Source organism: Brachionichthys hirsutus, unplaced genomic scaffold (assembly GCF_040956055.1).
Source record: "Brachionichthys hirsutus isolate HB-005 unplaced genomic scaffold, CSIRO-AGI_Bhir_v1 contig_365, whole genome shotgun sequence".
Taxonomy (NCBI): Eukaryota; Metazoa; Chordata; class Actinopteri; order Lophiiformes; family Brachionichthyidae; genus Brachionichthys; species Brachionichthys hirsutus.
The window spans coordinates 55,119-78,939 of NW_027180527.1; the positions used below are offsets into that span (position 1 = coordinate 55,119).

At 40.9% G+C, this 23,821-nt stretch overlaps 6 protein-coding genes across 6 annotated transcripts; 2 read left to right on the forward strand and 4 right to left on the reverse strand.

Moving 5' to 3' along the window:
- The first annotated feature begins 291 nt into the window (after positions 1-291).
- LOC137915838 (3-ketoacyl-CoA thiolase, mitochondrial-like) lies at positions 292-4,417 on the forward strand. The gene is made up of 10 exons (XM_068758958.1): positions 292-368; positions 607-773; positions 920-1,048; positions 1,212-1,328; positions 1,823-1,970; positions 2,125-2,300; positions 2,443-2,572; positions 3,220-3,290; positions 3,572-3,726; positions 3,808-4,417. Exons 1-10 carry the CDS (start codon positions 353-355, stop codon positions 3,887-3,889), a joined length of 1,191 nt encoding a protein of 396 aa, XP_068615059.1. The 5' UTR covers positions 292-352; the 3' UTR covers positions 3,890-4,417.
- A 1,461-nt stretch (positions 4,418-5,878) lies between these two features.
- LOC137915834 (large ribosomal subunit protein eL6-like) lies at positions 5,879-8,548 on the forward strand. Its single transcript, XM_068758955.1, has 6 exons — positions 5,879-6,074; positions 6,150-6,248; positions 6,508-6,651; positions 7,935-7,983; positions 8,097-8,281; positions 8,373-8,548. The coding sequence occupies exons 1-6, from the start codon at positions 5,913-5,915 to the stop codon at positions 8,523-8,525; spliced, it is 792 nt and encodes a 263-aa protein (XP_068615056.1). The 5' UTR covers positions 5,879-5,912; the 3' UTR covers positions 8,526-8,548.
- Positions 8,549-9,028: 480 nt separating this feature from the next.
- Positions 9,029-10,296, reverse strand: LOC137915835 (dynein light chain 2, cytoplasmic-like). The gene is made up of 3 exons (XM_068758956.1): positions 10,211-10,296; positions 9,563-9,701; positions 9,029-9,272 (listed from the first exon to the last, which is right to left on the reverse strand). Exons 2-3 carry the CDS (start codon positions 9,692-9,694, stop codon positions 9,135-9,137), a joined length of 270 nt encoding a protein of 89 aa, XP_068615057.1. The 5' UTR covers positions 9,695-9,701; positions 10,211-10,296; the 3' UTR covers positions 9,029-9,134.
- Positions 10,297-11,976: 1,680 nt separating this feature from the next.
- LOC137915831 (dynein light chain 2, cytoplasmic-like) lies at positions 11,977-14,016 on the reverse strand. The gene is made up of 3 exons (XM_068758951.1): positions 13,928-14,016; positions 12,891-13,029; positions 11,977-12,600 (listed from the first exon to the last, which is right to left on the reverse strand). Exons 2-3 carry the CDS (start codon positions 13,020-13,022, stop codon positions 12,463-12,465), a joined length of 270 nt encoding a protein of 89 aa, XP_068615052.1. The 5' UTR covers positions 13,023-13,029; positions 13,928-14,016; the 3' UTR covers positions 11,977-12,462.
- Positions 14,017-14,561: 545 nt separating this feature from the next.
- Positions 14,562-18,809, reverse strand: LOC137915827 (DNA polymerase beta). The gene is made up of 14 exons (XM_068758946.1): positions 18,657-18,809; positions 18,278-18,335; positions 17,843-17,909; positions 17,431-17,505; positions 17,272-17,330; positions 17,057-17,106; positions 16,900-16,951; positions 16,738-16,792; positions 16,568-16,640; positions 16,400-16,470; positions 15,980-16,066; positions 15,805-15,872; positions 15,373-15,512; positions 14,562-15,242 (listed from the first exon to the last, which is right to left on the reverse strand). Exons 1-14 carry the CDS (start codon positions 18,715-18,717, stop codon positions 15,148-15,150), a joined length of 1,011 nt encoding a protein of 336 aa, XP_068615047.1. The 5' UTR covers positions 18,718-18,809; the 3' UTR covers positions 14,562-15,147.
- Positions 18,810-19,143: 334 nt separating this feature from the next.
- On the reverse strand, positions 19,144-22,067 carry LOC137915841 (enkurin domain-containing protein 1-like). The gene is made up of 8 exons (XM_068758961.1): positions 22,038-22,067; positions 21,503-21,593; positions 20,982-21,206; positions 20,653-20,825; positions 20,418-20,573; positions 20,105-20,241; positions 19,842-19,978; positions 19,144-19,304 (listed from the first exon to the last, which is right to left on the reverse strand). Exons 2-8 carry the CDS (start codon positions 21,591-21,593, stop codon positions 19,144-19,146), a joined length of 1,080 nt encoding a protein of 359 aa, XP_068615062.1. The 5' UTR covers positions 22,038-22,067.
- Positions 22,068-23,821: the final 1,754 nt, after the last annotated feature.

The window sequence follows — 23,821 nt, forward strand, 5'->3', positions numbered from 1 at the left end:
CATGCGTGACGCACAAATATGACGTAACTAGAGGCCAATGCACATTTCAAGATGGCACTTTCGAATATTTCTCTGCCACAAAATGATGACAAACATGTTAAATAACGAATACTGCACGACTAAAAATTCGTGATTGAGACTATATGAGATATTTATGATGTATTGATTCATATAATGTCTTCGTCCTAACTTGTAACGAACATTTTTGTCGAATCGTGCTCGACGACTAAAAGTTTTGAGTGCGTCACATAATCTGGGTGAAAGGTTGCGCGCGTGCCTTCCAACTTCCAAGATCACTTGAAAGAAAATCTTGTTTCCCGACAGCGGCGGTTTGAAGAATCGGAGCGACATCATGGCTCTCCTCAGAGGTAACGATCACCGTTCGGTTCAGCGGGGAGCAGCCGCTCACGTTGGTGCACGTGAAACTTAGTGATGGAGGTGTGTCGTTCTTAGTGTGTATGTATGATTTATAAAGAATAATAAAAATAACAAAATCATGCTATGACTTTACTCACACCAACAAATTAGCAGCAGATCTTTGTGACGATTCATGACGAGTGTTATGGAGTCCTTGTCAGTGCACTGAAATGCTCTGTTTCCCTATAGGCGTGTTTATAGTAGCAGGAAAACGCACTCCATTCGGAACCTATGGGGGTTTATTAAGGGATCACAGCGTCACAGATCTAGCGGAGCATGCAGCCAAAGCTGCCCTCGCTGCAGGAGGCGTCGCACCAGAACTTGTAAACAGTGTCGTCATGGGGAATGCCATGCAGGTACCTAAAGTCTGTTTGATCTACAACTTAACAACTTGTTTAACTTCTCACACTGACCCTCAGATCAAAGCATCCACATTAACACCCATGTGTGTGAGTAGACAGTTAAATTTTTCCTGCTTCCATTTCTCTTTTTCTGATTTCAGAGCTCAGCTGATGCCATATATATTGCTCGCCATGTCAGTCTGAGGTGTGGCGTTCCCATCCCAGTGCCGGCTCTCACTGTGAACAGACTGTGTGGATCTGGTTTCCAGTCCATCATCAGTGGTGCTCAGGTAAGCCTTCGCCCCGAAAGCCCAAAACGTTCTACCAGAAGTACAGGTGTTAGTTAACCACAGTTTAGTATTAAGTATAAATTAAGTGCTGTATGTGTGTGTTCCTTTGTTCCTTTGTCTTGTTGCTTCGTAAGCAATTACCTGTTATCTGGTGTGTTTGTAGGAGATTTGTCTCAGGGAGTCCGAGGTGGTTCTGTGTGGGGGATCAGAGAGCATGAGTCAGGCCCCATATTCTGTCCGCAACATGCGTTTTGGTACAAAGTTTGGATTCGATCTCAAGGTAGGCATCTGGTTTATATTATCTTTCCTATATTAACTTCAAAATAGAGATAAATGATTGAGATTTGCACATAATCAGTGAGGACTGACCGAGGCTTTAAAATGAAATATCATAAAAGAGCATAAATGAAGGTGAGTAAATGATAAATATTTCCACCAGTAAAATGTCAGATTAAATTATGTGAACCATGGAGTACCCATAGTAACTTCACCCCCCCCCCCCCCCCCTCCCATAAATTATGTGCATTTTTGGAAGCATCTCCATCTTCTCTGAACTTAAGTATTTAAAAAAAATAAATTGCACATATACCAGCACCCAAGAAAGCCAACATAAAAAGATTGACATATTGAATATCTGTAAAATAATCTGTGCATCCTTACTCCAAACACTTGACGGTGTGTACTCAAAGCTGCGTGATGTCCATCAAAAGAGCTTTTATTCAACTTCTTAAGACTGTGACACAAAGACAACCCGTCTCCGTCTCTGCTTGACAGCTCGAGGACACCTTATGGGCAGGTTTAACTGATATGCATATCAAAATCCCGATGGGCATCACAGCAGAAAACCTGGCAGAGAAATATCAGATAACACGAGAAGAGTGTGACAACTATGCATACCAAACACAACAAAGGTGGAAGGCAGGTAAGAGGGGCTTTCGTTTTCTGATCTGCTCACAGTACACATAGAGGCTGATTATATAAATAAATATTTCCATTCTAAGAAGAGGTGCTTGCGAAGAGATTGTTTAAGACAGTAATAATATTAATATTTAAAAATGTAACTTCTCCATTTACAGCTCATGAGGCTGGTTACTACACAGCAGAAATGGCTCCCATTGATGTGAAAGGTAAGAAGGGCAATGTGTCCATGGCTCAGGACGAACACCCCCGCCCACAGACCACGGTGGAGCAGCTGGCCAAACTTGCTCCCGTCTTCAAGAAGGGAGGGACTGTTACTGCTGCTAATGCTTCTGTGAGTTGAAGTGCCTGCTTTTCAGGATGGGACACCTTTTTCAAAAACTCATCCCAGTAAATGTGGAACGGTAAAAAGATCCAAATTGAACTACTTGTGTTTCTGCTGTTGGAGGAATCCCTGCTCTCGTCTTGGCCTCCAGGGTGTAACTGACGGTGCTGCTGCTGTGGTGGTTGCAAGTGAGGATGCCTTGAAGATACACAAACTCACTCCCCTGGCAAGGATTGTGGCCTATCATGCTTCAGGCTGTGACCCGAGCATTATGGGAATTGGTAAGTGACACGACTGTTTAGTGACATGTAATTTTATTACTCCAAGGAGTTTATGTTTTTGACTGTGTTTTTGTTTGTTTGTTTGTTTATTGTTGGTGGGATTACGGACAAATGTCTTGATGGAACTTGATGGGAAACTTAGATCCCATTAACTTTAGAGAGCGATATGGATACCTGTCTGGATACAGAAAAAATCAGGATTTTCCCATTTACTTATAATGGAGGCTTTTAAAAAAAAATCATGTAACCATCTTGTAAAATATGCATTAAATCCACTCACCAAAAATCAGTCATAAAGGGGTCATTCTTCCAGAAGACATTTTGCATGATAGTGTCTTCTGGAGGAGATAATATTCAATTTTAACATTGAAAACTCCATTTATGAATTCAAAAATCACCTCCGTCAAGAAGGTGATGAATAACTACGGAACTAATGATGTCAATGTGAATTCAGTTGCTAAAGGTATGTTTTATGGTCATTGAATCTAAAAATGTAAATCAAATAAAAATAAGACTATCTATCATTCTTGGTGTGAATCCAATTATGAGGGGAATGCGCTGCTTGGCGGGTTGCACTTCCTGAGTGCTTTTCTAGTTCCTTCTGAATTAAAAAGAATGAATGAATCAGTTTCCTTAAATCCTCTTAGGTCCTGTTCCAGCCGTCACCGAAGCTCTTAAAAAAGCTGGTCTGACCCTCAACGACATGGATCTTGTGGAGGTTTGCTCGCAATCTATAGCTAATAAAACTGTAATATGTAAAATACAGTACTCCAAGGTTGAAATTGTAACTCACAGATTACTGTAAACATTGCACAATACAAAGTTTATACTGTGTCTGTGTATATCATCATTTTTGGAACAATATACAGCAGTATATTTCACGTTTTACCAAATGGAACATATTGAACATTGACCAGAGGTATAAAGTAATTTACAGCCGAAATAACTGCCTCACATTTGTCCTAAGGATACAAAACTACATTATTTATTTGACTCCAGGTGAATGAGGCTTTTGCCCCTCAGTACCTTGCTGTTGCTAAGGCTCTTGGTCTGGATCCAGAGAAAAGCAACGTTAACGGTGGAGCTATCGCCATTGGACATCCTCTTGGTGCCTCTGGAACACGCATCACTGCCCACCTGGTTCATGAGCTCAGGTAAAGGAGAAGCGCAGCATGTCGGGGGGGATGTTTTCTCTCTCTAGCAGCTGTGAATAGTGAATGTTCTTTTTCTGTCAGGCGACGAGGAGGCAAGTATGCGGTTGGCTCCGCCTGCATTGGTGGAGGTCAGGGAGTTGCCATCATCCTGGAAAGTTGCTAACTGAAGAATCTGCTGACATGAACGATTCCTGTACAAGAATGTCTCGTACCTCCATCAAATCCTGTGGCATAAAAAAATGACGTTTGTACATGCTGCAACTTTTTACTTTATCATTCAAGTGATTTTAAAGCACCGCTGTTAACCTTTTTTGAGGCACACAGAATGTATTTTTTGGCTGCTAATTCTGGTTACTTGATTCAGTCTCTTTATTTGAATATGCAGTCAGTCCAGTGATAACTCCAAAGCCTTGTCAAAGCTTATCGGTGCAAATTGTTTAGAATAGAAATAGAAAGAAAAGAAATCCTTTATTTTCATTGTCTAGCAGGTACACAATGAGATTTGGAGCATCTGGTGCTTTGATTATACACAATAAGCAGCAATAACAACAACATTGTAGTGCTTTTACCAAGGTGCAAGAGACTGTTCATGTATTTGCTTTCATTCAAATTCAGAGTTATAACTATTCAAATATGTAGCACACTGTTACTAATTTTTTATTTGGCTGTAATAAAGTTTCAATAAACTGGTGTCACATAAAATGATCTCGAACAATCAATTGTCATCTGTAAGCGATGCCAGAAAATACACTCATAAATATAAAGACAGTACATTTGTGATGGTCATAATAAATGCCCACTGAGTCATCATTTCTCTACTACAATACATATTCAAGATTATTTCCAAGTATATACACAGCTGGCCTCATAACTGCTGACCACATCTGGCTTCTCCAGGTTGAGACCAGATGGTGGAGGCAACGGTTGCGTTTCACTATTTTTCAAGAGAAGTTGCGTTCTTGTTATTATATTTACCAAGTTCCTTATTCCTTTCAACATTAATCTCTAAGAAACGTATTTGGCACAAGATCTTTGTAGATGCTTCTCTTCCACAGTATCTCCTTCTGTCAATAACACATCCAAGACCACATGATCTGCATATTTAAACAGGTCTGTTGATCAATGTGATGCTCATTAGTGTAAAACTAAAAATGTAGAGGAGATGATACATTTCAACATTCAACTCATGACGAATTGGAGCAACAACAAAAGTGTTGCATTCATATTTTATTAGTGCATGCCTGACCTGAAGCGGCTCCTGAAAAACCTGATTAATATTTTCGTGGCAAAAATGTGCCTGAAAATACATTCCAGAAAAATTGCGCAACATTTTGAGAATTATCAATCGTTTGAAATAACGGTAGCATTGATTTTATTCATTAACAGTAAGAAATGAAACGCAGGGCAGGACGTCATTACGTCGACGTCAGCGTGCGACGTCCTTAAACACGTCACGTCCCGGATGTCGGTCTTTTTTTCACAGCAGAGGTAAGACGTCCTTGCCTTCGTGTTACTGTAGGAATAGAATCTGTTTTCATCTGCGTTAGTGAATGGAAATATAATAAGGAAGTATCAGGATGCGAGTCCGCATATGTAGGCGATGCTGCATCCGTCGCCATTACCACCGTTTACGCGAGATGTCACCAATAATGACCATTTTGATGTCGCGGTCGTCCGAGGCCGGCTAGCTAGCTAGCTTAGCATCCGTAGACAGCACAATCTCAGTTTTATAAGCCTGATGCGTTTTCTCCTGTCCCCCCCCCCCCCCCCGTTATTGTCGGTTTGTCATCGACGCATTTTACTTTAAAAGAAGGAAGTTACCACAATCCTGGGTATAAAGAGTAAACCGCTGTGTGCGGTGTGCTAAGTGGTAGCAAGCGGCTCATTGACATGTCTGCGGCGATGGGGGTGGCTGTAGTGGGTTAGCACGATGTTAGTAATAGTTAATGGTTCCGGGGCCTTTATTAATAACTAACGGAACATTTATTTTTGCTGATAAGTACTTCTACAGAGACTAACTATTAATTAGAGACTAATTAATTCTATTTTTATTCCACATGCACAGCATGCGTTGTGTAGTTGATGCCGAAATGTTGCTTGTGTTGTGTTCAAGATTGGCAATTCCAAATTAAAATGGAAAGAATAAACGACATTTTACACTATTCTAATAACTTTTTCGTTGTCAGATGGCAGAGGGAGACAAAAAGGGAGACAAGAAGGTTGTCAGGAAGAAGAAGCATGCGAGCCGGAACCCTGTTCTGGCCAGGGGCATCGGACGCTTCTCCCGCTCCGTCATGTACGCTCGCAGGGCCATGTACAAGTGGAAGAGCAGGACCACCAAGACGAAGGTGGGGCCACATTCGGGGTTCCGTATAACATGTGCGCGGTGATGTGTATATAGCTAACGGTGGCGTTGTCTTAAGGTTGAGAAAAAGATCAAGGAGAAACCTCGGGCCACGGTTGTGAAGACTGTTGGAGGAGATAAGAATGGAGGCACACGTGTTGTCAAGCTGCGCAAGATGGTGAGTATTGTGTATATTTTTTACCAGATCATTATCACTTTGAGTTCTGCGACTGTATATGCCTTTGTGGCAGTAGGGGTGGGGCTTGTGTATTGATTACTGAGATTTATGTGTTGAAAATGTTGAGTGCAAATTGTCTGCGTAGTTTTAATCAGCAAATTCCAGCACAGCTGACCTTCGGCGATACAGTCTTTGCCATTGAAAATGTGACTAACCTAAAATTGTAATGTCTGATGCGTGTTTCACATTTCTACCGTAGCCCCGTTATTACCCCACAGAGGATGTTCCTCGTAAACTGAAGAGCCATGGCAAGAAGCCCTTCTGCCAACATAAGAGGAATCTCCGTGCTTCCATCACGCCAGGAACTGTCCTTGTTCTCCTCACGGGTCGCCACCGTGGAAAGGTGAGATGAACTTAGGTTACACGGCCCTCCTGAACAGGACTTCGGGTTTTAATCACAAATATAATGACCATGTTACGATATACGATAAACATGTTCATAAATATTTGTGTGTACACTGTTGTGTGCCGAAAATGGTCCCCAGGGTTAGCAGTGATAATTTATTACTCCACAATGAAGCGCAGTAGCGTTTACCTTAAGTAGAAAGATGGGCCTGAAGTGTTTATTGACCATTCCATTTTTTCTGGAATGAAAATGTAACAAAAGATCCATTTTGAAATATCCACTTTTATAATCAAAATGAACACTGAGGCATGTTTGTGAAATGTACAGTTGGAAAGAGCGAAAGGGCAAGACGGATGGATTTCAGTGTTCTGTCTCTATCCAAGTCTTCGGATGGGTAGTTGTCAAAACAATGTTGATTTACAGCTGCTGAACAAAAGTATTTGTTTAAAAATCCCCGGAGCCTTAAATCACTCTGGAGTCGCCTTAACATTGACGTGAACATGTCGCCTCCGCCGGCGCCCATCTTGAGTTTGAGTGTTCACGTAAGGCGCTGGCTGGTACTATTCTCAGGTTTCAAACATGGACTTGTCTTTCTTATACTAAACTGCTTCGCGTACACAGTACACGTGGTTTCAAAGGATGTTTGCCTGGAAAGTCGGCGGTGCAATGTTTTTCTGTGTGGAAACGATTCACACCCTCAGTACCAAAGCGCCCCCCCCCTCCCACTCGAGTGCTGCATGGACGGGTTGTAAAAGCAGGCAATTTCACCCACACTCACTGAGGCTGGCCTACGTTTTGTAGCTATGAAACTGACGGGCAAGGAGCTCTCTCAAATAACAAGGTGCTTTAAAACAAGTCTTATTGCTGGAAGAGGAGACGGCATCGGGTATTTTTGTGCAGGCACTGATCCCAAGCAGATTTCCTTAAATGGTGTAACAGCCTGGCAAGAAATGCATTTCTCTTATCCTGCTGCATGAGGCCGTGCATTATCACGCTGCAAACAATAGATGGGGGGGGGGGGGGGGGGGGGTCCAAGCTCAAGACCCTGTCACCGCACCTGCTGATTTAAACTGCAATCATGCTCACTAATGGATATCTACATTAATTTATGATCTTAAAGATTGAATTTACTGCAGGCATTGTACTCCGTTTGAACAATGCAAACAGAAATGCTTGAATAGCTTCAGTGGGTGCTTATGAATGGATTTGCTGCAGTAGCTTTGTTTGCAAACCCCCCAGTAGAGGAGCTTCCTAACGATGCTTCGTTTTTATTTGTTCAGCGTGTGGTGTTCCTGAAGCAGCTCTCGAGCGGTCTTCTGCTGGTTACTGGTAAGAATCACTGGTTTGATTGCTCCACATTTAAATGCGATGGATATCTGTAAATCAGGGCAGATGATTGATTCTTTCTGACGTGTTTTAATATACGCATTGTGTACTTCTAGGTCCTCTTGCCTTGAACAGAGTCCCTCTGCGCAGGGCTCACCAGAAGTTTGTCATTGCCACCAACACCCAAATTGACATATCTGGTATGAAGGTTCCCAAAACTCTGAACGATGCCTACTTCAAGAAGAAGAAGCTGAGGAGGCCCCGTCACCAGGAGGGAGAGATCTTTGATACAGAAAAAGAGGTGAATTTGGATTCACTGTGCATTTCTGCCATTCCACTGCGATTTATGATTCATGCTTCACTGGATGTCGTCTCCTTGTACCCGATTGCAGAAGTACCAGCTGACGGCGCAGAGGAAGGAGGACCAGAAAACTGTTGATGCTCTGCTCCTGCCCCGCATCAAGAAAATCCCCCAGATGAAGGGATACCTCCGCTCTTCCTTCTGCCTGTCGAATGGTGTCTACCCACACAAGCTGGTTTTCTAAGTGTAATAAAGAGTACCACAGTCTTCATTTGTGCCTTAAATGTGTCTAGCGTGGACCTTTCTACAGTTTGTCATGGAATAGGTCGTATCTCCAGTATGTTGTGGGGTGATGTAGCTATTGCTCTGTCAATATATATTTTGATTCTCAAGCTTAGAGCATCTGGAATTGGAGGATGGGCTGGGTATTTTCCTGAGATCTGTTTTTCTAATTTCCACCATTCAATTTTGCCAGTTCCGTTCTCAGGACGCTCCTAATATACATATTGCTAAGGTTTCAGCTACAGACACTAGACTAGATCGGCTTTTCATCGTTTGAAATTCTGTCTCACTTTGGAGACACTTGCTTCCAGATCGGCCGCTTTCTCGTGAGGATTAAATGAAGGGCCCTGCAGAAGTTAAGTGCAGGCGAGCTCTGGCCTGTAGGCAGATGGGCGATCTTCACGTGCATCAAAAAAATCAGCTCAATGAAATGACCACACAGGGAATTGGACCCTAGCAACATTCTTTAATTAAAAAATGACAAGTCTAATATAACAACAAAAATAAATACAGTTCGTATCTTCAGTCAAGCATTTGATGAGTCAGTCGGGTTCTGCTGTGAAAGCCTCCGTCAGCCAGACTTGAAGAGCAGAATGGCCACCTGACCCAGGTAGAAGTAAATGAAATGCTTGGTCTCGTGAGTCACGTAGCTGCCGAAGTTCCTCCCGACGATGCAGTGCCAGGTTGGATTGTATTTCTTGTCAAACTCCTGTATGGGACATAAACACATCGTGTATCAAACGAGATGTCTAGAAGTGTTGATATTCTGTCACATGTTCTACTTGAACATTACTAATGCTTTTCCTCAAAACGGACAAAGAGCAAGAACCACGCCAGCGCCCCCTCTACACTATGGAGAGAGAAACATGCCAATGTGGCCTCTGGACGGTCGTTTCAAGAGGAACACATTTCCTCAGACTGGATCTAATAGTTATTCGATTTCGCTGACTAACCATCGGGTTAAAGCTGCATTTAAGCGAATGCAAGTTGTTGCGTCACCTTTTTGATGAACGCAGCGATGTCTTTCTCGATGTTGTATTTGTCCAGGGCCTGAGTGGCACACTCCACAGCGTCCTGCTGCATTTCCTCCGACATGTCGGCATTTTTTATCACCGCCTTCTTTTCGGCCATGTTTGCTCTAGGAAACCAAACACAGCAGAGGGATTCATCATTTTCATACACTCGACTCCTCACATCGACGGATGTGTGGAGATCATGGCGGTCGAGTTTAAGAACGAACATTACATAAATGAATTAGCCATTTCTACAAGCGTTGCATAACAAGTTCCATCAGCGGCAGCCGTACTGGATGCTCTTGCGTAGTTACTATGGATACAGGATATCTGAGCTGCTAGTCATCATTTTACCCGAGGTTTATACGTGATTGGAAAATGGAGCCACATTTATGCAACGAACCTGCGCAGAAAGGACCCCCCATTATCAATATAACCCCCGACTCTCATAACATTTGAATGATTACGCTTCAGCTATCTGACGTATGGTATCATAGCAACCGACATTATCATTCTTGTACTGAAGTGCAATAAACAGCTATTCATTAATTTCAGAAGACAAAGAATTAACATCTCACAGTAAACCCAAATGTGTCGGCTTCGACAGAACTGACTAACCTATTATTGGATTTACCTTTCAATCTCCTGTAAACCGGTAGTTTCGCGGTAACGAGCCAAACGCTGCAGGAACGACAACTCCCGCGAAGTGGTTGACTCAAAAGTAATGTGGGTGTGTTCCGTTGGAGCCTGCTGCCTTCACGTTTTCTTATTGGCGGATGAAATTCCACAATGTGCCGTCATTGGCTCCTTCAGACCCATCTTTCCGGTTTTTCTGCTTGCATTTTGTATCAACCCATCATGCTTTGCGAAAGTATTATTGCCGTGGTAACCCCTGTAAACAATTATTGATACGCCTGTGTGACAATAGCGTCATGGCGGATTTTTTTTTAAATTTAACATAGCTGTATTGTTTGTGCGCTATAAAGCAGGCAATAAAATATATCTTCCGTTTTAAAATGTAAACTACATACTGTAAAACCATAGACAAGAGGACATGATTGAACAATCTATGACCACAAATCAATCAATGATAAACATTTGTTGTACAACTTTATATATTACCTTTTTAAAAACGTATATTTAAAGTGTTTCAATTTCAAAAGGACAAATTATATGTACAAGGACATGTATAACAGACGTAGTCAGAGGATATGGAAAACATAAAAGCCTGAAACTCTATTAGCTAGTATATTTAGTTATGAACTGGACAAAATAATATTTTATTTGCTTTGCTTCACACACAAATACGAAATATATCCAATACCGTATACACAACTTTAAATAGTAATTTTATGGGCACATGTTTTTGTGAAGTTAAAATACCCATCCTGCTCTGAAATCAATTTTTTACAAGGGAACTGTTGGTATAGTAGTGCATTAAACATCCCCTTTAACTTGTCAATGTTTCTGATCATGCCTTCTCCTAACCTAGCAAACATGAATCTATGATTATGAACGTCATTGTCCATGTGAAATGTCTACTTCAATGAAAAATCAACTTCTGACTAGTGTAGAGTAAACATTGGACCAGGAATGCTTTCCAAAGCACTGATGACCAAACTCATGTGTGTAACTTGCTCCTTTAAAAGTGGATCTTCAAAGAGCAAATGTCTCCAGAAAACTATTGGCGCCCCGCTCCTTCCCCGCATCATGAAAATTCCCTAGATGAAAGGGTACCTTCGCCCTTCCTACGGCGGTGTCATCAGCAGATTTGATAAGTGCTTGTAATAAGTGATGTAACCCCTGCCACATTTTTACCGTTTTATTTCCAGGGAAGTGCACCTTTTATTTTCCTTTTGCAGGTCTCTTTATCGCCACGCCCCCGAAGGTTAACTCTGGTCACACTCTACATGGGACGTCCCTGAACCTGACGTTTGAGGAGTGTCTGGACTTCACTGGCCATCCACGGTTCGATTATTCTCTTGGAGAAAATTCAATAATTCTTCCACATTTTCAGTAGATCACATAATTAGCCTCATTTAATCTTTGGTGAAATTATTGTCATTTGGTCAATTTGCATAAGAACAAAATTGGGTTTCCAGCAGTGGGGACACATTTCATGTCCATGGCTATATCTGGTAATTTACAAGCCTCAATTAGCAGCATCTTGATATTTTTGACTGGAAAAGATTTGAATCCTATAATTACATTCAGCTTTACAGGGTTGAAGATATTTCAAGGTATTCCGTAAACATGTGGAATGGGCTACCATTGATATATACACACACACACACACACACACACACACATATACATGTCAATGCATCCGCAACCAGCAGGAGTATAATGGATTAAAAATATTAGTTCAATGAAATGACCACACAAGGAAAGAGACCCCGACAGAGTCAAAGATATGCTGTAATTTAAAAAAACGACAAGTCTAATACAACAACAAAAATAATAAATATATTTAGGCCAAAATGCATTGATATGGGATGTAGCCTTCCTTCTGTCCCTGGGTGGTTTGTTCGTTCCTCCTTCCTTCGCCGGAAAAACAGAAACCCCACCAACCTTCCAACCTGCCACCAGAGGACGCTTTAACCAAGCGAACCCTGCCAAACTTCACCACATTTTCGCAAAGCTTTGCATTTACATGCTTAATGAACGGCAGGTTTGACGAACATTAAATATCAAACTATTGTACATACTGCGTAAAATAATCCCGCAATAGGATGCTTCACAGAATGCGCGCGTGTTCGAAATTCAATGTGCTTGTCATCACTGGGAGGACCAGTTCCATGCCTGCGATCATCTGTTTTGGTGACGCCATCACGCATTGCATCTTTGTTGTCTTGCTTGTATACTGATCTCATGCCGACTGTTCCGTCAGCCAGACTTGAAGAGCAGAATGGCCACCTGACCCAGGTAGAAGTAGATGAAATGCTTGGTCTCGTGAGTCACGTAGCTGCCGAAGTTCCTCCCGACGATGCAGTGCCAGGTTGGATTGTATTTCTTGTCAAACTCCTGTATGGGACGTAAACACATCGTGTATCAAACGAGATGTCTGGAAGTGTTGATATTCTGTCACATGTTCTACTTGAACATTACTAATGCTTTTCCTCAAAACGGACAAAGAGCAAGAACCACGCCAGCGCCCCCTCTACACTATGGAGAGAGAAACATGCCAATGTGGCCTCTGGACGGTCGTTTCAAGAGGAACACATTTCCTCAGACTGGATCTAATAGTTATTCGATTTCGCTGACTAACCATCGGGTTAAAGCTGCATTTAAGCGAATGCAAGTTGTTGCGTCACCTTTTTGATGAACGCAGCGATGTCTTTCTCGATGTTGTATTTGTCCAGGGCCTGAGTGGCACACTCCACAGCGTCCTGCTGCATTTCCTCCGACATGTCGGCATTTTTTATCACCGCCTTCTTTTCGGCCATGTTTGCTCTAGGAAACCAAACACAGCAGAGGGATTCATCATTTTCATACGCTGGCAGTGCAATCGACTCTAGAACCATAAAACTCCAGTCCTCACATCGATGGACTAAATTGAACTGGTACGCGTGGAGATCATGACGGTCGAGTTATAGACGTTTAAGAACGAAGAATAAAACAGTGACGAACATCACATAACAAATGAATTAGCCATTTCTACGAGTGTTGCATGAGGAGTTCCATCGGCGGCAGCCTTGCTGGATGCTCTTGCCTAGTTACTATGGATACAAGATATCTGAGCTGCTAGACGTTTATACATGATTAGAAAATAGAACCACATTTATGCAACGAACCTGCGCAAAAAGACCCCCCCCCCCCCCACAATATAACCCTCCACCCATAACATTTGAATGGACTACACTTTAGCTATCTGACTATGGGATCAAAGGAACTGACACTTCAACACACGCCTATGCAGAGATTGTTTTCCTTCTGTTTTGGTTCATTCTTGTACTGAAGCTGTGATAGCTAACTTTTCATCGATAGACAAAAAAAAAACCTAATAAATCACCATCTCACAGTAAACCTTGATATTGTAGTTTCGACAGAACTAACTGATATTTTATTGAAATACTGATATTTTATTGAAATTATTGAGTATGAAATCGTATTTTTTTTACGTTTATTTGCAACATAAAGTGACACAAGTTGTGATGCATCCTACCTTCAAGTTACAGTGGAGCGTAAGTGTTGATGCTACACATAATATCACAGGCAAGCTAGTCCGTGATGCACCTGCTCAAAGCTCCTTTAGCTTCGCTCTTTTCAGAAGGAAAGGTGCCCGTGCATACAATCTCAGCACAAATAGGTATTTACAAGATAACGGGAAACAAATCATGATGCCTCTTACCTCCAAGTCACAGGTCAGCGTAGCTAGCAAGAAACAAACGCCTCAAAAACGCCAACTCCTCGAAGCGATTCACTCAAAAGCAATGTGGGCGCGTGGCCGCCGGAGACCGCCGCCTTCACGTTTACTTATTGGCTGCTGAAACTCAATAGGGTTATGTCATTGGCTCCTTCAGACCCATCTTTACGGGTTTTCTGCTTGCATTTTGTTTCAACCCATCATGCCTTGCGTAACTATTATTGCCGAGGTGTAATTATTATTTTAATTATATTAAAATAGCTTTATTGTTTTGTGTGCGAAAAATACAATAAACTAGATTTACGATTAAATTGAATCTACATACTGTTAAACAAACAGGACGTAATACAACAATGACGAGGAAAATGTTTAAAACGTAAAACGAAATATATATTTAAGATACGAAATATAGCCCAATGCTGTAAGCACAACGTTGAATAATAATTTTAAGGGCACATCTTGTTATCTTGTGGCATTCAGAAAAAGATAATACTTTCCCTTAAAACATTTCTTTAAAGTATATTTTCAAATACAAAAACGTTCCACTTTAATTGATTGCTCTCTGTTAGTTCTATAATTCTGTACAGTGAAACTTGGAACACTCAAGAAGCAAAAAATATTGGAGTGGAGCACTTTATTCATTTTTCAGAAGACTACGAAAACAAATTCACATTTTAAATGTTATTTTTTAGACATGCAAAAAGGTGATAATAGCCCAAGTCAACCCACAGAATTCCACTTCCCCAAAATACTTCAAACTGAATCAATGTCCTATTACTATTAAAATGCGTTGCCAAAATACTAAATTTCCTAAGTAACTTTACACCATGTATCCACTGAAAAATGTCCCCTGAAGTTACTGTAGACGCTATAACATCCAGAGCCAACACAGATTTGATTCATCATAATCCTTTTTGGAACATCAAGTATTAAAAACACAGGTATAAAATAAATAAATGTTGCGCATGGCATATAAATGTGTTTTAAAAAATGACCCCAAAATCTCCTGAAGTTATATTTAAGTTATGTAGTACACAGTATATATTTCAAAGATAAGTTTCACTAATGGGGAAGATTTCAGTTTAAGATGGGAAAACTCGATATCAGTTACTTTCAGGGCTGTTTTCAGCAACAAAGTTGGCTGACATTAAAGAACGACACACTAACACAAGTTCAGGACAGATATAACTGTAAATTGTTGTATCTCATTGGCTGCGATCCTTTGGCTCTCTGTATTTGTAGTGAATGTATTCAAAGATGTCTTGTTCACAATCCACAAACAGAGGCTCCCCTGCCACACCTATAAGAGTGTCAAATACAAAGACAGCTGATGTTAAAATCTGAAAGCATGAATCATTAGTTACCGATTGGTGAAAGAAATCAGGAACACAGGTCAGCAAGTTCACGGATTGTATCTGATCGAGTCTCACCGGTGACTCCGAGCGGTCGGATGGTGTACTCGTTAAGTGTGAAGCCTTTCTCCAAAGCATGAGTTCTCATGCTTTTGTTGAAGATATCGCTTCCGGTGAAATACAGAACTCCACAGTAGTATTGGTCCTTGGGAATTAACCTTGTTAATGGACAAAGGTCAGACAGCAAGACAATACAGTTGATTAGAAAAGATAACATATAAAAAGTGTAGGTTAACTTTATAATTTTGTTTGTATGCAAATGGACCTGTTTGGTGTTAGATAGAATCTTTTAAATGAGATCACAGATTGTTTTGAGAAAGGATGAGAATATTTTGGCAACACGATGAGCTTCTGTCTGCTAACTCAGTCCATGCTTTATGACATAAATATGTATTAAATGCCTCAACTGTGAAAGTAGAATCGCAGTAATCACAGAATACAGCACGGTACCTGATGTCAATACGCCTGTGAAGAAATTCCTCCTCATCTTCATCGCTCTGCTGCAGCTGGCAGACTCCCTGGAAAAAAACACATCACGGTCACACACTATAGTTTTGGAACCGTTACCAAACCAACCATGTTCCACACGAAGCTGAGCATGAGACAGCAGAAATAGATACCTTACCATGAACTTCGTTTCTCCTTTGGACAGTGTGTTGGTCACAAATCCAATGGACTCAAAATGATCAACAACTGCGTGGAGGAGCTTGGGCTAGAAAAAAAGATTCATTCATTCATTCATTTTCTTCCACATTTCCGCTCCAGCAACTGGAGTTGCTGGAGCCTTGCAATTGGCCGAGAGACGGGGTACACCCCGAATGCATATCCAGCACACAGAGGGCTAACATAGAGACAGACAACCAGTCATGCATACACTCACACCCTATGGACAATTTGGAGTCATCAATTCACCTAAATTGGATGTTTTTGGAGGTGTGAGGAAACCAGAGAACCCAGAGAAAACTCACGCAAAGTTAAATCAAACAGGAGTCGATGGCAACACAAGAATATACATGTATATGAATACAGCTGAAACAAATCCTACCTGCTTTGCAGTTTCAGAGGTGTAGTCTGGATGCGTCAGCAATATATCAATATCACCACTCGATGCAGCGCCTGGAAATTATAAACATGTAAACCAATAAAAGGAGACCCAGACTTTGAACGCCGATCAATAAATGAGCATCAACTGTCATCATTTTTGAGATTATACCTCTCCTGTAGCTTCCACAGATAGTGCCGATATATTCCGTGCCAATCTTCTTTAACTCGTCAATGATAAGTGTCTAAATAAAGAACACAGTGAAAACACACACAAACACCCGCAGGATTTAAGAAAACTGAAAATAAAGGTAACGATAGCAGATAAATAATAATCATCACCTCCATCATTTCCATTTCAGCTCGTGGGATCCTCTTCTCAAATTCCTCAAAGTACCTTAAGGTAACAAAATAATCCATTAAATAAGACTCAAGTATCAATAAAGAAAGACAGAGGATACTGAAGGAGATCTTTATAAAGAACATTTGGTCAGACAAACTTACTTGAGTCCAATCTGTTGATGATGATTTAGCTTGTCTTCAATCTTTTTCAGATCTAAGAATTAATTGTAAAAACAATACATAACTGATCATATAATGGAAGGCTGACATTAAATAAAATATGTGAGCAATTGTTATCGGAGTCAATGGTGAAACAAACCGTCCAATGTCTTCACCCCTTCATCAAAAAACTTCCTGGCAGCCGCTGGGCTAAATTCAAGATCAGAGGATGCTGTTAGTTAAATGCAGTGCATAGAGTTGATCTATTGCCCCCCAAAGATGTCAGCTCCTGCTGGTAATCCAGTACATTTCAATGCGTCACTTTGTTTTTCAGTTACATTTGATCAGCTACTATTAGTAATAATTAATACATACCCAATTCCAGTAACTCTGGTGAGAAAGTTGATCGAAGAGCTGGTGTCATCATTTCTAATCTGAAATATGAAAGTGGCACATCAGTCTGGTAGGGCAGTAAAACAAAGCGAATATGAACTAGATAAACTGTGGCATCAATAATGTTGCCCCAAGAATCACCTTTTCCAGTTTCCGTAGTTTTCCAGTTTGGAGGAACTCATCAATCTTTTCTGCTATTTTTGCTCCAACACCATCCTGTTGAAATGTGAAAACAAGCATTACGGTAGTGAACAGTGTGACCGATAGTACAGATTGAAGCTACAGCAGAGGGAATCCCTCAACACACAACTACATCCACCCGAGCACATTAGTGGCAGGAAAGCGTGACAGTTATCTTCAGATTAAAAGTAGTAACGACCAAGTCATCCGTCCTCGCAAATGTTAAATATCACTAAAACATCTATTCACAATGAAAAGCGGCTCTAATGATACAAAGGTTTCACATGCATATGGATATATGTCACCAGCCCAAATTTTCACATTTGTATTGAGAATTAACAGATTTTTATGAACTGAATTGAAGTGCAGATACCAGTTTCTTGGCCTCTTCACCATTTTTGATTTTGTTAGGGTATTTGGCAATGGCAGACGCTGCTTTCCTAGATGGGAAACAAAATCTAAATTATTTGTTTTACATATATATTTATTATTATTATAACACAGACAAGAATTACATGTAAAATATGTTAAATTCATGGAGCAACTTAATGATACATAACATAATAACAATTTAATCGTACTGTTTAAGTTATCCGACAAGGACCTGTCCTATCGTTAACACCAAATACATTCTGCACCAAGTCTGGTAAAGATGACTGCTGTCAACAATCCTGTAATAAAACCTGTACTTAAGCTTTATTTAACCATGTAAGCTAATTGAGAATAACTTAGTGTTGCATTATATGGAATTATTGTGCGTGCACAGATGTTTGTATACAGTACACCTATTAAAGCTCCAGACGCTTACCTGTAAGCATTGTACTTGTGTATCGCCCTGTTGACATTTTTCTCATAATTGGCCAACTCTGGAAACAGAAAATGGACATTTAAGACTAAATGGGTATTTAAGACTACCTCCTGTAGTTTATTATCACAACATAACTTCCAGCAATAAACTGCCAACTCAGCTGATGCTATTTAAATAGAACAGCTGCAATGTAATCGTCAGAACAGAGAATTTAAGATTTTAGTGTCACGCAAACCAGATGGAAAACACAAATGAAACAAACTTCAAAACAATTTACGAATTGTATATACTAAAAGTTTAGTTATTTGGAAGCACCAGTAAAACGCCATAGCTACAGTCAAGCTATATTTAGCTAAACTCAACCGCCTGCCTCACATACCGACAAGAAAGTCTGTTATTCCCTCATTTAAAGACTCCTGTGGCGCTTTTCTCTTGCTCATTGCAGACTTGATAATATCTCCCTTAAATAAACGGTCTTACGTCCATGTATTAAATGTTACGGCTTGTGTTTCGCCTGTTCCTGAACGAGACCTTTAGCTTTAGCAATCGAGCAGAACAATGACTACAACATCCGACGGGGGAGGGGGGGAGGGGCGTAAACGTCACACATACGCACCGAGCAGCGTGACGACTTCTTCGTTTAGTTAAATAGCGGTCGGCAACTTGCGTTTAAGGCGTGTTACCGCCACCTGATTACGTGTCCATGTTTTACTCTAGTTCTGCCGTGGCAAAAATAGTTAAATAAGGATCCGAGTCAAACAAGAGTTGTCTTTGTCTATTTTATTATCGAAGCTTCGAGTGCTCAGCAGTATGCAACAAACAATGCAGGTTAGAAAATAAAAATGTATACTAAACCAGCAGATGTGTTAAGAGTCTATTTTTATATAAACTTTGTCCCTGGAGAATATCTTAATGGCCTCTTCGATTTCAGAAAGTCTACAATCAAGATGAGCATGGCGAGACTTGACACTCAGGCTGTCCGCTTTGAGAGGGAGAGACAGCAGCTCGGACACCAGTGAACGCTGGGCTGAGGACGAAAACAAGAATTAGGAAAGAAAACATAAAAGCAAATAGAAACATTATTTAAATGAATGAATGTTTCTCTGGATCTGGATGACATTATTGAGTGTAGATGTGAAATCCTTAAAATCCTTGCAACTGCAATTTGAGAGACATTTTGTTCTTAAATTGTTGCTGTATTTGCACAAACTGATTTTCACACAGTGGTGAACCTCAGTTCAAGGATGCCTCTGTCAGCATCGATCCAACCAACTGCTTCACCTTTGGAATAATCCAATCTGATCCAAATCCAATCCGACCCTCCCAGTCTTTTTTTAGACTTTTCACCGGTGTAAAATTCAGAATAAGCATATATTTACAAAACTCAATTTAATGAAGTACAACAATTGTATTTGTACTGTTGTGTTTTCAACTAAAATAAATAAATAAGAAATGTTCACATTCAGTTTTATTATTGCTTTATATAATTCCCCAAGTCGTGGTTGTACTTTGCAGATATCGTCATCATACATATTTTAAGGGCACAAATAAAAACGCAACATACTCTGTTTGAGTGACTTCAGGGTTTCCTGTCTCTTATTCTCAGGCATTAGGCTGTGCCCAGCTGGGGCTGTAGGATCGGGTGCATTCCTCCTCCTCTCCTCCTCCTCCTTATGCCACTGCTTCTTCCTTTCCTCAAGGCTGATTGCGTGTCAAAGTGTGAATAAAAGGGACAGGCGAACAATGTCAAGATCAATCTGTGGTACATTACATGTTTTACTCTTGACTGTACGGTATGCAGATAAGACATGGCATAGGGGTACTCACTACTGAGGCACCTGTCCCTTGACTGCACTGGGTACAGGCTCATCTCTGAGGGTTGTCAATGACTGGGACCGACGCATCACAGTTTTTCCTGCCGCTCGGGCATTATGTTTTATGAAGTCAATGGACTGCCCTTGCACCTGTAACTGTACAGATCCATGCAAAACAATGTAAGGTACTAAAACAAAAAGGAAGCATTGCAGGATTCTTCTAGTGTGAGAAAAGTGGATATTGATGCAATTTCTTCCACAAATAAACAAGGTGGCATAATGTTGTGTGCTTATCAATAAGTAAATAGTATTTTGGCAATTCTCACTTGCAAATTCTGGTCCTGGGTAGAGTGGAAAGACGCAGAGCGTTTCAAGGCTTGAGGAGACGTTTTGGCGTGGGGTCTCGGTTGGGCAGTAGATCCACCATTGGAGTGGGATTTCAGAAAATTCTGACATTGTGGTTTAGCAACGGAACAAGAAACCTGCATGAAAGAGACTGGATTAGACGTAAGACAGAGGAAATATATTTAATAGAAAATAATTAATGGACATAATCCTGACCTGTAGCTGCATCACCACCTTTGATGGGACATTCAGGTATTTAGAGGACGTCCAAAGAGCTTTGACTGGAACTGCACGTGTCTGAGCTCTTGCAGCCTCCTGGTCTTTACAGCGTCTTTGGATTTCCCTGAGCCGACGCAAATTCTCTTTTCCAAAGTCGTGTACTCGTTGTTCTGAGGAGGAACACCAAAATGTTGTCAAAACTGCCCCCTCATTTTATTCATGGTTATAGTGTGCTCTGTCAAAATCAAACTTAGAACCGAGAGGATATACTGGTATACAATTTAAGGCCTTTTTGAACAGCACAAATTGAAATCAATCACACTTACTCTGCTTGGGCAAAGGGGTGATTGGGAGACTGTCTTGTTTAATTAATTCACCAACTACTCCTCTCTGTCCTCGTTCCAGAATATGGGAGGCATTATGACCAATCCTGGGGCGCTGGGGTGGGATACGAGCACTGTAGCAGCCAGGGTGCAACACTGGATCTGGTGCAACTGGACCTGACAGCAGGGCCAAAGATCCATCGTGATTTCCCTCCAAACGGCCACGAGCTGTACAGGAAGTAGAAAAATAAACAAGGTCACTTGTGGCAAGTGCTCAGTTCATGCACAATGAGTTTACCAAACATTCAAACTTATTTATTAAAAAAAACATGTTAAATAAATAAATAAAATAGTATTTTCCATCATATATTGGGGCCTCATTTAACAGTCATGGACTGATTCAAGAAAACTCAAAATAGCTCCAACAGTTCTTGCTAATGCGATATTTAAACAAATTGGTATACATCCCAAAGTCCCTGTTAAATAGCAAAGACTGTTTGAGAAGGTCTTCGGCAGCGTCTCACCTGAAGCCGGCCTGGTCGCTTTGTAGTATTGAGGAAACAGAGAAGGATCGGGGGGTATTGGCCCAGATATTAACGAAGGTCCTTCACACATCTGAAGAAAAAGTTACTGTATCAGCTGTGGGACACAATCAACATCAAATACAGACATTTCAAATTGATAAAGTGAACTTTAGTGTTACTAGCAACAAACAAATAACAAATGACCCACTGATTTACTTAGACCTGCAGAAGCAGGGCGTAATAATTCAGCACTTGTGGGCAAAATATGAATTATTATAGACCAAATAGCAAAATGCTATCCTAATACCATTGTGCAGTTGCTTTAACTTTATGTTTTGATCAGTAATTAGTGAGCTGCGTGATGACATTGAAGCTGTAACACTTGAATAGAATGAATAAATTGATCAATACATCTTTTTAATAAAGCAATGCGTATCTCATAAAGGTCGGACTACAGACATTAAAGACATTTCGCAATGTCTTAAATCGATCCAACAAATGCAAATAGTGAACACAATGACGTGGTTTAGCCAACCTTTCTGTCGTCCTGTCGATCAGTTGAGGATTTGTTATTCACGCGGATTAATGACGCTTCGCGCGGCACCAACACAAGTTTCAGCAATGCTCACCATGGCAACGGCGCAGCCGCGCACGAGACTGGACGTGACGACGTCATTTCCCTCAGTCCCAAACGAAACGAGTGTTTATCACGGAAACACTCGAGAGTTATTGTTGGTTTGTCGTGACGTCAACATTAATATTGTGGTAAATATCGATGTGAACGCCAAGGTCTCATGTAAAACTCATTAAAGTTATTTTCATGTCTGACTCCTCCCTCAGACAGAGGTCCGATTTGCGCATGCGCAGTCTGTTGCTGTCGTCTCCGCTGTTCTGAGCAGTCCTGCAAAACTCTGCGCGCTCTGACCCGTAAACACAGGTGAGAAACAGCAAATGTTATAAACCTTTTCTCAAAAACATATTCTGCGTTTGTCTGCAGCGTTAACTTGTGAGGACGTCGCTTGAGTTCCAGTGAATCATATGAGGGTGTGCGCTCTGTAAGTTTTCGGCCAGATTGTAACGCCAGCCCAGGCCTGTACAAAACATTTATTTATTGAGCAGTCTTCTCCTAAAACAGAACTTTCCTGACATGTGAGTTTGTAAAATGTGATGTGCACGAATGGTCTCCAATTCTTTTTAAAAGTTGGGAAATAATAGTAATAATAATAATAGTTCTGTGCAACAGCCATAATATATACAGTATTCTAAAAAAGATAAGAAAGTGATTGTATTTACTATTTATATTTATAAAGTTCGCTGTTGCATTGTGGGTAACTTTATAGTAGGCCACAACACAGATGACAATAGAAACTAGACGTAGACAAATTAAAATACACCAAGAGTGACAGTTACCCGCTATGTTCAGCCAAACAGCCAAAACACTTCCTTCATAATTAAAAAAAAGGGAATGGCTTTGTCCTGTCTTTGGTTTTCATACATGACTGGAGTTTTTATTTTATTTTAACTCAAATCTGTTAGAATAGAATAGCACTTTATTGTCATCACACACGGTGATGCAATGAAATTAAGCAGGCCCTGCACAGTGCAAAAAACAGTAAAGGTGCAAATCTGTTAACACCAAATCACAGAAATTGTGTTTGATTGTCAACAATCCTTGCTTGTGTGGTTGCTATTTCACATTCTTCTGATTGGCATCATTTTGATCTTTTGAGATCAGTCACATCTGTTATCTCAAAGTATCTCATCAGAAAGTTCAAGTGTAATTTGCATATGAGTAGAGTGTAGTGAGGTACAAGGAAACATACATATTTAGAGGGGCTTTAATAGACTAACCCACAGCGGGCACATGTTGTAGTCGCGTGTGCTGCAGTGTTGGGTTCACCTGAGCTATATTTATATCCAAGTGGTGAGACTCAGGGATGAAGGCAACGGGGTCAGGGTGAAAAAGGGGCTGCGTGGTGAGCAGGTGGAGGGTTTCATCATCCAGAAGATGTGTCTGTTGCATGAGATGACAAAGGCGGTGCAGATGTTGCATGTGGCCAGCAAAATGTCAGCCAGCTGGCGAGCAGTCGCTCAAAAAGATGAACAGAAGTGCTGAGAGAGCAGAAATGGGCTGGGCTTTTTATGATCACACCAAGATGGAGAAAAACAGAACATGTCGTTTCTCACATCTTACCGTGGGTGGTTTGGTCCTCAAGCTCTGGGCTTCGTTGGTCAAAGTTGATGTTGCATGCATTCGTGCACCAATCGGTGTATAGCAACATTTAATTTTAATGCGATGACAAATGTAAGATGACTTGT

Bases quoted from the DNA above. Each gene is read 5' to 3' on its own strand.
- LOC137915838 (XM_068758958.1), top strand. The intron at 774-919 runs GTACCTAAAGTC...TTCTGATTTCAG, and splicing joins TCATGGGGAATGCCATGCAG to AGCTCAGCTGATGCCATATA. The intron at 1,971-2,124 runs GTAAGAGGGGCT...CTCCATTTACAG, and splicing joins ACAACAAAGGTGGAAGGCAG to CTCATGAGGCTGGTTACTAC.
- LOC137915834 (XM_068758955.1), top strand. From the start codon at position 5,913: ATGGCAGAGGGAGACAAAAAGGGAGACAAGAAGGTTGTCAGGAAGAAG. The intron at 6,075-6,149 runs GTGGGGCCACAT...CGTTGTCTTAAG, and splicing joins GCAGGACCACCAAGACGAAG to GTTGAGAAAAAGATCAAGGA. The intron at 7,984-8,096 runs GTAAGAATCACT...GTGTACTTCTAG, and splicing joins CGGTCTTCTGCTGGTTACTG to GTCCTCTTGCCTTGAACAGA.
- LOC137915835 (XM_068758956.1), bottom strand. From the start codon at position 9,694: ATGGCCGAAAAGAAGGCGGTGATAAAAAATGCCGACATGTCGGAGGAA. The intron at 9,273-9,562 runs GTGACGCAACAA...TGTCCCATACAG, and splicing joins TCGCTGCGTTCATCAAAAAG to GAGTTTGACAAGAAATACAA.
- LOC137915831 (XM_068758951.1), bottom strand. From the start codon at position 13,022: ATGGCCGAAAAGAAGGCGGTGATAAAAAATGCCGACATGTCGGAGGAA. The intron at 12,601-12,890 runs GTGACGCAACAA...CGTCCCATACAG, and splicing joins TCGCTGCGTTCATCAAAAAG to GAGTTTGACAAGAAATACAA.
- LOC137915827 (XM_068758946.1), bottom strand. From the start codon at position 18,717: ATGAGCAAGAGAAAAGCGCCACAGGAGTCTTTAAATGAGGGAATAACA. The intron at 17,910-18,277 runs GTAAGCGTCTGG...TTTCCCATCTAG, and splicing joins CACAAGTACAATGCTTACAG to GAAAGCAGCGTCTGCCATTG. The intron at 16,793-16,899 runs GTAAGTTTGTCT...TGTTACCTTAAG, and splicing joins CATCAACAGATTGGACTCAA to GTACTTTGAGGAATTTGAGA.
- LOC137915841 (XM_068758961.1), bottom strand. From the start codon at position 21,593: ATGTGTGAAGGACCTTCGTTAATATCTGGGCCAATACCCCCCGATCCT. The intron at 20,242-20,417 runs GTGAGAATTGCC...GTACAGTTACAG, and splicing joins CCCAGGACCAGAATTTGCAA to GTGCAAGGGCAGTCCATTGA. The intron at 19,305-19,841 runs GTATGTTGCGTT...TTTCGTCCTCAG, and splicing joins CCTGAAGTCACTCAAACAGA to CCCAGCGTTCACTGGTGTCC.